The sequence below is a fragment of the Opisthorchis viverrini genome, assembly GCF_000715545.1.
Source record: "Opisthorchis viverrini unplaced genomic scaffold opera_v5_134, whole genome shotgun sequence".
Taxonomy (NCBI): domain Eukaryota; kingdom Metazoa; phylum Platyhelminthes; class Trematoda; order Opisthorchiida; family Opisthorchiidae; genus Opisthorchis; species Opisthorchis viverrini.
In genome coordinates, this window is record NW_008751778.1 from 1,168,381 (window position 1) to 1,180,964 (window position 12,584).

The 12,584-nt window shown below is 44.3% G+C and overlaps 2 protein-coding genes across 2 annotated transcripts in view; one reads left to right on the forward strand and one right to left on the reverse strand.

Annotated features, from left to right (window-relative positions):
- Positions 1–12,584, forward strand: part of T265_13947 (hypothetical protein) — a gene marked incomplete at both ends in the record, with an annotated part of 75,909 nt that overhangs the window by 19,330 nt on the left and 43,995 nt on the right. The window contains one exon of the mRNA XM_009171286.1: positions 3,719–3,859. Coding sequence (XP_009169550.1) covers positions 3,719–3,859 — 141 coding nt within the window. The remainder of the gene's footprint in view (positions 1–3,718; positions 3,860–12,584) is intronic.
- T265_06098 (hypothetical protein) overlaps positions 339–12,584 on the reverse strand; it is a gene marked incomplete at both ends in the record, with an annotated part of 22,759 nt that continues 10,513 nt past the window's right edge. Inside the window, one exon of the mRNA XM_009171276.1 lies at positions 339–417. Coding sequence (XP_009169540.1) covers positions 339–417 — 79 coding nt within the window. The remainder of the gene's footprint in view (positions 418–12,584) is intronic.

The following is a 12,584-nucleotide window of genomic DNA, read 5'->3' on the forward strand; positions in this document are numbered from 1 at the left end:
CTACAACAATTCAACTCGTTTCAGCCGCTTAGTGACACTTCACTTTAACCATTGGTTTATACTCTTGGGTGACCTTTTATGAAAATGACATATTTTTGTCTCAAAAGTAAACTATAGTCCAGTTAAAGAGAAGGTCACTAGAAGCTACTAACCACCAGCTGTTAGGGGCGGTAGGGCTACGGTGTCGTAGGACAATAACGAGGTTAACAAACTCCTCAGCTACTATTTTCTGAAGCTAGATTTATAGATAATGTGTATTTCAGGTTGCGGATCGCCGCTGTAGACCACCCATGATCTGACAGTAACCGTTCACTAAGCTCTAGAATATTGACGAGTAATCAGGAAGCGCTTTCATCCTTTTCTTCTTTCAAGTACAATTCAAGGAGCATGAACCACCTGTAAATCAAGATCCGATCTCTGAAAGTGAGATTCAGAGAGAAAAATGGTTATTTTGGCCCTGTTTTTCGCCTGATTGTTCTGATGTTTGAATCATTTGGTGCTCCTCCCCCTGTTCTCTAGTCTTTTGTTTTCATCATTCAACGAGTGTTTGATGTTACCAATTGCAGTTGCCCTGTGAAAAACATTTAACTCTGTTTGGGGTTTGTCAATGGAATGTCACACCATTGAAACGGTAACGTGTTGCGATAGTAGCTTGTTTTTTATTTACATGTAGTGGTAATCCTATCTGTGTTCATTAGGAAATTCATCCCAGGGCTGCGTTTGTGCATAAACGTGACGCCGCATGTTATTTCGATTCCAACAATCTGTTACCCGAGAAATCCGTCGATCTGAATGCCTGAAAAAGTTGCGTTACCATTGCAAGCATAATAGGTTTGCCAATATCATCACAGCAAGGTGATAAGGGAGGTAGACTGTGTGAACGAATAGCCGGCTAGGTGAAAACTATAATACACATGCTCACAGCTGACCCGAAATCAGGTGAGTGTGTAAAGCAGATTGTTCAGATTGTTCGACTTCTCATGAAGCTGAAATTGATCTTATCAGCTGTTTTTTCGTTCGGCTGGTGGCTCCTAAGTCAAGTCACCCTAACGTTCGTTCTCCTGTGGGGTAAACACCTATCATATTTGGTGTCATACCTATTATCAGAAATGGTGTAATCCGGCTCTGTATATTATATCAGCCATGACTAAGNTGTAATCCGGCTCTGTATATTATATCAGCATTTCATCTTAATGCGTCATTTTGATGGAGCCGCCCTACTGTTCTTAGGATGGCTGTTGAGGACAGTTCAGGGGTATGCGCTCTTTCAGTTCGGTTGAGTTCATCAGCTGTAAACCATGTGGTTCCAGCTGGTACAGTTTTGATCTTCAGGAAATGAGAGAGCGTGGGAGATATAGCCGATCACTGGAAGCGATGGCATTCTTAGTTATTTCGGGAACTGGACTGCTACGCATTGAAGCAGATGACTGATGCACGATCACCACTGACCTTGCAATCGGGCCATTTTTGTCAGTATCATCAGCCCGTAGTGATTTGAGTCTCGGAATTCCCAATTCAGGGAAACGGCAGTCGTCGGTCTGACTTAGTTTATTGCTTAGTGTTTTCATACTTCGTTTCTACGTCGTACACTGTCCAGTTCTTCTGTGCGTAGAGGCCAGGTCTCTGCTCCATAAAGCAGTATGGATCGCACTGTCGCGGTGTAAACTCTGCGCTTGATAGACGTCACTTCGTCGCCAAAGGTGTTGGGGATTTGTTAAAGCTGTCCTGGCTTTCGAGAGCCGGCTAGGTGAAAACTATAATACACATGCTCACAGCTGACCCGAAATCAGGTGAGTGTGTAAAGCAGATTGTTCAGATTGTTCGACTTCTCATGAAGCTGAAATTGATCTTATCAGCTGTTTTTTCGTTCGGCTGGTGGCTCCTAAGTCAAGTCACCCTAACGTTCGTTCTCCTGTGGGGTAAACACCTATCATATTTGGTGTCATACCTATTATCAGAAATGGTGTAATCCGGCTCTGTATATTATATCAGCCATGACTAAGGCCAGCCTTGTTCTAATGAGCTTGCCTCCCAATAATTGGTCATACTGCGCAGAATAGTCACAGAGAATACCTTGGATCCCACGCCCTAATACCAGAACAGTTCATCCGACGCCGGTTGCCGGTAGTGATTCTTAGCGTTGCTGTAAGCGGGCCCAAACAGGGACAGCCGCATAGTTGAGTCGTACAATGAGTACTTGGATATAACATTAACCTACCTCGTGCTTGGATAACGTAAGTGTGGTGAACTGGAATCAACTGTGCTTACAACTTTGGTCCTGTAACTGAGATCTAGCACCGTAGCACTTTTGTGGGCTTGATATAATCACCAAGCTAAGAAAAGCCTTGGAATGGATTTCGTGACTTGTACATGGAAAGTTTCGCTTGTCATTTGCGGGCCCAAACAGGGACAGCCGCATAGTTGAGTCTTACAATGAGTACTTGGATATAACGTTAACCTACCTCGTGCTTGGATAACATAAGTGTGGTGAACTGGGATCAACTGTGCTTACAACTTTGGTCCTGTAACTGAGATCTAGCACCGTAGCACTTTTGTGGGCTTGATATAATCACCAAGCTAAGAAAAGCCTTGGAATGGATTTCGTGCACTTGTACATGAAAGATCGGTTCAGGTTGACGGTCACGAATAGCTTGGTGGTTTGGGTAGCCATAGGTTATGGCAACGGGTAGTTTTGAATAGGATTAGTATAACAGACTAATAAAAACAAAGGGATAGCGGTTTATTGATTAAGAACACCAGAGTGACTACAACAGCCTCGCTACTCCTCCAACCACTTCGGAGACGATGCCTGCCAGTGCAGTTAAGACCCTTTGTTGTGCCTTTTATTTTCCGTCTCCAAACCATGCTTTGTATACTTGAACATTCCCAATCTGATGTTTCCACAATAAGTTTGCAATGTTTCGATGGCTCCAGTGGTCAGAGAGAAGTAGTTTTTTTACCCTCAACGCACAGTGATCAGGCCTTCCAACTGTAAGGTGACAGTTGACGCGCTAACACGTTGTAGACCTTGCCTTTATCCAACCAGAAATGACACGTCGTCCCTGTATGTGCCCGAATTGAATGGAAGCGCAACAGGCTTTGATGGTCCTTGGTTTGAGGCTACTACCTGCCGGGTGGGTGGGACTTGAAGGGATTCACGTTACTCTACTATGCCCCTTGAGTTTAAGCTTTCACCTTTCTTCTGTGTTATTGCTTCCCAAATTTTTCTTTGAAATACCAAGTATTGCTTCTAACCGTTAAGATCTCAGTTTTCCAGGCAGATTGTCACCATCAGATATTGTGAGTTGTGTTCATTCAAAGTCAGATTTAATCACAAAATCCGTGAACCACCGTATAAAGTGAGACTGAGGAAAAATTTGAGTGCTCTAAGTTTGATTAGGAGCTACTAAATTCAAGTAGAATTCGCATTGAGGAGGTTCCGATTACTATCCCAATTCTTATCGCATAGAGAAATTCACCCATCGTACATGGCCGTTAGCTCATTTCCATCCGTTGACTTATCTCACCAGCTAAGTTCGAATAACTCCGTGCCCCAGGGACCCTAGATTATCCTGGATAATTTAGTATCCCAATGTCATAATTATTTACTGTCCGTGATGTTGATCCGCATTCAGTTAACTGGGTTGCGGTCAACAGCTTCTTGCCACTAGCGCTCCGTATTTACCGTCTGGTAACACGTACTTTTCTTCTGTTTCAGCTGGTACTACAAAGATATCACCCGTCAACAAGCCGAGGCTATCCTTTTGGATGAGGGACGTGAGGGTTGTTTTCTAGTCCGGGATTCCGTTAGTAAAAAGAATACCTACACTTTGTCCGTGACCTCCAAAGATCCCGAAGTGTGAGTTTTATTTGTAACCTCGGTGTTTTTGTCGTTCAATTGCGTTTCTTTATGATTGCACTGCAACATAATGCCGTTAGTTTGTCGCAATAATACGACATCGGGATGCGGTTGGCAGGTACTATTCGATAAGTAGCTCCTTTTTGTTTGCCTCGACCTGGCTGACCATTCCAGCCTACGGGATTTGTGTGAATACCATAAGTTGAACAGTCCCTGATGATGGACATAGCCTGTCCACCGCTTGGAAGATTGCAAATTGCCAGCTTTTTCTGGTCCACCTGTGATGTGTCCACACGTTATGTACTGTCTGTTGAACTGGGTTTTTCCTTCTTTGAGAATACTCCTTGAGTGTTTGTCCTTGCCAATAGGTTTCTACACTGACCAATCCTGTATCGCCATTCTTATACATGCGTTGCTTCCGTACGATTCTACATTTTTCACTCAACACTCGATCATTTCAATCATTTCAAGAGAAATCCCTGGATGCTAGCTACTCCTCAGAATCAAATACTGTGCACCAGATCAGACTTTCTATCGCTGAGGATTCCACGGTTTTATTTGCCGAATAACAGTTTCCACTGAAGAAAGACCGCAACTTCCATGATTTGTAGGAAAGTACGGGAAAAAAACAACTACTTCAAGGGTCAGAGCGATTCGAGTTTATGACTCAAAACAACAAACACATCGGTGGGCTTCGAATCACTCAGATCTTGGTTAAATTAGGTGAGCGAACCCAAATTTGTACTCATTATCCTCTCCCGCGCTTAGCTTACCTATGCACCAAATCCAGTTTGAGCTGCGCCCTCTGTATGCTAACTGTTCATCCCCATAATTCAAATGGTAGTACTAGTAATCGCTATTGACGGCAACACCCCGGTAATACATACTGGCGTTCAACTGCAGTACATCCTTGAGGAAAAGTGAAGAGTGAAACTGAAGACTTGGTGCGATGAATTTCCATGTCAATAAGCAAGGCTTCCATACCTCCGGACAGCATTACTATGGACGCATCTGAACATCCTATGGAACTGAGGTACTATCAGCGGGCCTGATTCAGCATACTTTGCGAAACTCATCCGACGTATGCCCAACGCCCAACGACAGATGAACTCTAGGAATACAATCTTTCTGTGTAGGCAGTCCGACAAGGAAATGACAGCATGCTCGCCACTGGGACCGTTTGCCTTGTCTTGCAGGGTTTCCAACCAGGTGCGAGGATGTTCGCGCGTCCCCCAACCTCTCCACCACACTCAGTGTGACTGTAGCTACTTTTACTTACGTTATGATGTCATGGCCTCTTCTCTGCGAACCTTTCGTCAGTATACTGGCTTGGGATGAAACAGGGCTTTCTTAAATAGACGGTGGCTTGACATACGTAATGCATGTCTCAACCATCTCCACCTGGTAAGTTAAATCTGCTGCCCTAACGTTTTTGATTTGTCACCAAATACCTGCTTGCACACCAGTTCTTTGCGTGCTCGCTTCAGCCAACTCTAAGCGGGGCGTCAAACAAGCTTTTTCCAAATCAGTCTATGTGAAGTTCTAGAATCCGCATCCTCGAAAACGTTAGTCGTAGTTGAACGAGGTAAGCACTGCGATTCATACACCAAGATATTCCTCATGTATCTCCTCCGAGCGCTCACCGACTAAGCATTCGACTTCAGAACAGTCAGTCGATTCTCCTCGATGCTAGATTTCTTAATTCTTCTGACGCAGAACGTAGTTCAGGTAGAAGGTATCTTAGACTTCAGCTCAGTCCCAGCTTACTTGCAAATGGAGAGAACTACTCTAAGACTCCGGAAATGGGGCAAACTACTGTACCCTAGAATGTTGGGAAACGGTTCCATACCACACAGTAAATCATTCAAAGTTGGTTGTAGGTCTTCGTGTTCTACCTTGGTTAATCTGTTACGAAAACAATGATGTGTTTCAGCAGACTAAGGTCAATCGGTCATTGTAACTCTAATCAAAAAGTCCCACGAAGGGACTGCTTGAACCATAGCACGTTCTTACTGCGTGCATATCACCAACCAATAGTAACGGTTTTGTTGTTGCCGTCATCAGATCCGTGGACAGACTGACTCTTCAACACATACTTGAGCAAGGCGAAATGTCTCAAATTCCTTCAAGCTGTATTGTTCTCTGACTTGCTGTTGAGATGTGTTTATTTCAGTTGTTGCGGACGTTGTGAAGTCCGTGCTCTGGATTCTCTTTCCTAGGAATGGAAGAGATTCTTTCCTTAAGTGCCTATACCTCCCGATTCTTCCCACGCTTTACTAGAGCCTTCTTCCATGGTTTCAGGGTAGCTAAATGCCCGTTTACGTGCAGTTCCCGACGGAGCTGCCATCGCGAAAAATCAACGGTGTGATCATGTATCTCTTTAAATTCAAGACGAGTATATACTATTGAGTGCCAACTATTTTTAGGGTAATGATTTTGCAAAATTTTCTTGCCGTTGGCTGATGTCGATGTAAGATTATGACACTGCTTGTACCAGGCTGTGCTTGAGAAAGTCACAAACAACGCTAACAGGCACCATTTGTATCACTGAGTACCTCATGTAGTTTGATTGAGGCCGTTTCAGGAACTTACATTTATAGACCAAACTGAGTTCAACTAACTGAATATTTCGTTCGAAATCATCAACAACCTGTTACCTTGATTTTGGGTCCTGTAAATTATTCATGAAAACTGTTCATCCTCTAAGGATAGGCCAAAATCCACTCCCTCTTGTGACCCCTGTCTTCGCCGGGAGGAAACTACGGTTGCGTGAGTTTTCTTGGACCTCCGAGCAATCTAATGTTTCTGAAAAATGGATCAATTTTGGGGAATTCACCTCATCGTGGAGAGTTTCTTCTGCGGGAACATGGTGGCTCTGAGGAGAACGTACTCATTCGAAGCTCTGACCATGTCTCCGTTCGAGTCACTTGACATTTCTCTCCTGCATGCGTGCAAATCAACAACTAACCATGATCACGAGAAAATTATTTGATTGGCACATTTTTTCGTCCCTCCACTCGAGTTGTGGTTGAAATTTTGGAAATCATTATATCCTCACGTGCCTTGCGTTTCTGTTTCTGTTCAAGGCAGAAAGTTTTTCATGCATCGGTGCCGACGTTAATGCCACACTGAGCCAGTGAACCTATTCCATATCAAGATGATGCAGTCTTGCGTGCACAACTTTGCTAAATGCTGCTCGAACATAGTCTTATGGGGCATAGGATTTCGATGAACTCACTCGTGTGCATCATATTAATCCTCAAACACACTCATTCGTGAAAACAATCACTATGTAACCGTAACGCTGAGATAAACTGAATCGCGCAAGTTCACAGCAGCGTGGGAAGTGTAACCAGAAACATCCAAACGGGACGCAGTCCCCATCTCTCGCATATTTACGGTACCACCTGCGCTTCCATGCAACTGTGTGGTTGCGTATGGTTTTTTGGTTTCGCTGTCTCATCTGCAGTGGTGATATGTCGGTGATAACTTTCGGACAATAGCCACAAATGTGAAAAGCTGAAGATCAAATGATAAATGGTGAGCTAGCTGCCCGTGAAATGCAGTCAGCCTCATACAAAGGACTTGAAACACTTAGCACACTCGAGAAATACACTCATTTGCAAATCAATTTGGTTTTCTTGAGAGACCCAACTGAATCTCTTGTTTATGATATTCTAAAGCTGAATGTGCTGCACACGGGGCGCCTCATGATTCAGTTGGCACGATATTCGAGATATCGCAGTATATTTTCATGAAGGAAACTACTCACAAGATTGCTGAAAACTCTTCGACAGCCCACGATCGGTTTCGCCCTTCTTGGGGCTCATCAAGTAGGCACAGTCCCCGAGTTTCCGTCAACTTTATGTTCTACTTGAATCCAAATTCGACTGTTTTCGAGAAATACACTCATTTGCAAATCAGTTAGGTTTTCACGAGAGACTCGACTGAACTAAGGTTGACGGAAACTCGGGAACTTCGCCTACCTGATGAGCCCCAAGAAGGGGAAACCGGTCGTAGGCTGTCGAAGAGTTTTCAGCAACCTTGTAAGTACTTTGCGCACTCCTTTTGACAGTCGAATGGTGAACACTAAATGACTCATTTGAATTCCACAGTTATTCGCAAAGTGTGAGTGCGGATGGATCGTGTCAGTCTGTTTTCCCCCTCACCTGTGCAAATGCATCTATTTACTGTCTCGCGGCCTCCATTTTCCTTTCTAACGTATCCTCATCTGTAGTGGTGAACTTATTGAACGCTGTTCATGGTTGTGCGGGTGAAGGCAGTAATCTAAGGTCAATTGAGGGAAATTATCTCGGACCTACATACTAGTGTGATAAAAAAATTGACCGCAAGAACGCCATGGGCATCGATTTGAAACCAAGTCGTTTATCCATCATTTGCTGTCCGTCTATTTCCTTTTTATTGCACTCAAAATGTTGATTAGTAGCCACGCGCAGACATTTTCAAAGATGAGACTAACAATATACAGACTACCATGGAAGAGCACGGTTTTCATAGTGCACTACTCATAAGGTCACTTGAAAATTCTTCGACAACCCACGAGGGTTTCGTCCTTCTTGGGACTCATCAGGTAGGCACAGTCCCCGAGTTTCCGTCAAACTTATGTTCTACTTGAAACCAAATTGCACGCAATTAGCGAAATACACTCGTTTGCAATACGGCAGTGAAGCATCGGTGTTGAACACTGATGTCATGCTGTCGATGATGATGATGATGATGACTCGTTTGCAAACCTATTTGGTTTTGTGAAAGACTTACTTGGAACGCAGCTGAATCTCTCACTTGTGATGGTTCCAGGCGCGGTTTTCAGTTGGAGGCTTGAGTAATATAAACTTAATGTGAAATTGTGAAAAACGCGGTAAAACTGTCTGGTGATCCATGGTTTCAGACGCTCCGTTACATGGCATCGTTATTCTATCTCAACTAACTTCCCCTCAGTTAGGAAGTGAACCGTCGAAGATGATACTAAGTTGTCTCGTCGATAAGTGCCCTCCTCTTGAGTGAGGCGAGAAATACGAAGTATCTCACACGTCTACACATGTGGGTAACGAAAAGTTCAGTATGCTTGCCTACTTTCGGTGACAGCCGGCGGGTTCTGATAGTGCGTCGGGAGTTGTTTGCATACTTATGCTTTTGCCCTCTCCTCTGGACCGAAAGCCATCTGTGTACTTGGCTTCTGTGTTTGGCTATGAACCAGAAACGAAAATAACATTGCGGGAAATTGATCAAGTTGCAAAAATCAGGAGATGTGAGCGACCGCTGCTTTATTGTATTGTCTACTCTATGTAGTATTAATCCATATTTCATCTGTTTCACATGTTCGAAAATGCGTTTCGCACACTGTTGAATAAGTGAATCGAGTCACATCCATAAAATTCACTGGCGTAACCGGATGGTGTGGCAACTGATAGAGACACTGGCTGTTATCGTGTGGCAGTCGACTTGGATATCCAGACAAGTGGCAAAGCGCACATTATCGAAGTGTTTTTCCTGTGGGCACGATTCTTCCCATAACGTGGAGAAACATTAGGAAGATATGGTGTGACTATGACCATTTATGTCCGGTTTTGCAGTAGCGAACTGTGTATCGTTTGGCAGTCGTGCCGGGCAGACCGCTTCTGTGTAACTGTGCCACCTTGCTCGGTATATTCCAATTGTGATCATATATCACGCCGTAATGTTCTATGTATGCTGTACTGAGCTCAGGTAGACAAACTGGCCTTACCGTTTTTCGAACAGCTGATTATCGGCTTTTCGCTTTCGTGGCTGCAGAGACACAAAGGTTCAGGTTTTCCGTGAATTCACCTGTCTGACTGATCGACCTGTTGCACAGCCTAGTTTACTGTCACAACAATAATTACTTTGCGACACCGTTTGTTGCGCGCATATTTGTCTCCGGTAACGTCAGCTGACTACGCCGAAATGTCAACTCCTTGTTGACGTCATCTGCGCAGATATCTGGCCAGGTCAAGCTGCACGTTCCAGCAAGTCCAGCCACAAACCAGTTTACCGATTCGATTAACCAGTGCGTGTGTGGAAAATGTGTCACAAAGGACACTTCACTCACCTAGTTCAGTAAGCTGTCCCGTTATCCAAATGACGGCCGTGGTGCAACGTCAAGGTGGCAGCTTTAGGTCGGGACCGTCGTCGTCATCTGGTTATTAGCAGTTCAGTCAACTGGTCCATATCAATCAATGACATATCTGTTGTTCTATTTGTTATGGACTGTGCTCGGGCAGGCAGACACGCAAACTTGTATCACGTTATCCTTGTGCTAATAACCGTACATTGCAAACGATTCTAGATGTCTGTAATAACTCTAAAATGATCACGCTGGTCACTTTATCTTTATAGCGGACTTTCAACCTCCACAGAATCTCCGTTCAGACTGTTCTGAATATCAACCTGAAAACCGGGCACCAAATCAACTGACGTAGAAGCTAACTCTAATCACCATCCCACCATTCAGGCCAGTAGCTAAATCAGCAAGCGATTCACAAGCTACTCCCTCATGGTCAGTGGTGGTTGAATAGATTACGTTTTGTGGTTGCTGAAAGCTACTCTTCATATATATTGATTTGTCGCTTAGAAGGGACCAGGTCGAACCTAAAATTACATAAATACTCTCCAGTTTCTTTTCATTGGCTCTGTAAGAAACGGAAATGATTAAGTCAGAATTGTGTTGGTCGCGTAACCCACTAACCCACCGCTACGCACAGCTACGCTCCCCAATAACGCACTGATGATTTCACCTCGATTGGTGACGAAACGTTTGCAATCGAATTGCCCAGCTCAGCGAACAAGCCAACGACCACCATCTACGCTACCTGAGCTACCAACATTTTCCTCCATGGACAAAAAATAGTAATCACGATCACGGTCTGTTCAGTTTTCCGAAAATGGCTTGTAGTCAATTTCGGCCAGTTGAAGTCGGCGACCTAAAAACACGAAAGCCGCAGCTGAGTCGGCATCGTTTTATTTACGTTGAAATTTTTAAACGTTAACCAAAGTGATACTCACTTTAGCTGACTGGTTGACGTCTGGTTTACAAGGTGTAACTTTCGCCAGTAGGTCTGACTTCGTGGTCGTTCCCAGTTTTAGTATCAGCAGGCTGCGACAACAATTCTACCGCAACGTATGACTGCACCGTAGTGTCATTGATGGTGGTAATCACCCTATTTTGAGCTAACTGATTGGGCGCTACCACGCGAAGAGAACAGTGGTAGTGAATAAGTTCGGAATCCGCTTTGGGGTACAGATTGTGTACACACGACACATGTCTTGTTCGATTGACGGAAGTTGTCCGTCGACAAGTTTTCACATTAAATTAGGTTCAGCAAAGATGTTAGGTCAACCCAGCGATGCGTTGGTGTTGGTTCCAAATACGTGTAGGTGGTGTGATACTGACATTAAGTACGATGGCGACATCAAGCTAGCAGGTTGGGCGGGCACTACGAGCATGTACAAAAGTAACAGGCTAAATACCTATTCAGTGAGTGGTTTACTGAAGATCGCTGTAACTGACGTTGACTAGAAGCCGCTATGGGCTTGGATATGAACGCGTGGTTGTCAGCCGACACCGTGCTCTCGGATTACGAGGCCTCGTTCGTACAGCAGAGCATTTGACTTCGGTCATAGGCTGTTCGATACACTGATGAGGCAGCATGATGCAGTCAGTAGCGAGTTTGAATTCATAAGCTGGTCAACCTGCCATACCACCTCCAGTTCCAGTCTCGCCCCAGGCAGTAACGCCCTTATCTTTTCTGTCCCTCTAGTTCTCGGTTGGCATATCGCGCCCGTCGCACCCAACTACTGAATAACAGGTGACAGTTATTCAAGGGAAGAGAACAGTGCCGAAAATCCTGATGACCATCAGAATATGGGTGTTGTCTCATTTTACCTGTTTGATACAGTACGTGCCTGTAGCAGCCATTGTTCTGGGGACGTTGAATGAACCGTTCTCACACGGAACTGTCAGATTACGGCTACTTCCGATTTACGAGCATCGGCCTTGGAATCCATGGATTTCACGACCTAACCTCTTTGTTCGGGCGAGACACTCATATGTAGGAGCTAATGGGATTTCCGTCACCAAATGAATAATTTGTGTTAAACACCGGACAGTATTCCAGTATCGCAAAAGTGTGGTTGTATGTGAGAGTTTTCCGTTCGGTACGTTGTCTCCATGGTCAACCGTTTACCAGTTAAGGTCACTTTTTGTCTAAAAACAACGTGCACGGTTTCCGAAAATCTGGAAACAGATCAACTAACTAAGGAGTTACTCAACAGCGACATGTGGCATACTGAATTCCGTTGTGATGGCTCGAGACGTGAGGTTTGGGCGTACTGATCGAATTCTGTAGATCAATCAAGGCAGCTGCCAATCAGAAACATGATAGTTTTCGTCTGTCCTATCTGACACACGTTTATATATATTGCAATTATATCCTACCTAGAGTAATATTTCCGCAGGGAAAACAGCGTGTCACCATTGGCTGCTGGTCCCATGGCAGTTGTCGACATTTCTGACATCCTAGTGACACTTCCATGGTCTGACAAAATCAGCACGAAAATCATTCAGCGTAGGTGTGAAGTTGTCCGAGGCAAAACCTAAAGAGTATCGGAACTTCCGTCGATGAATTCACAATTGCGCTGGTACAATATTCGTGATACTGATATCGTATTATATATATATATATATATA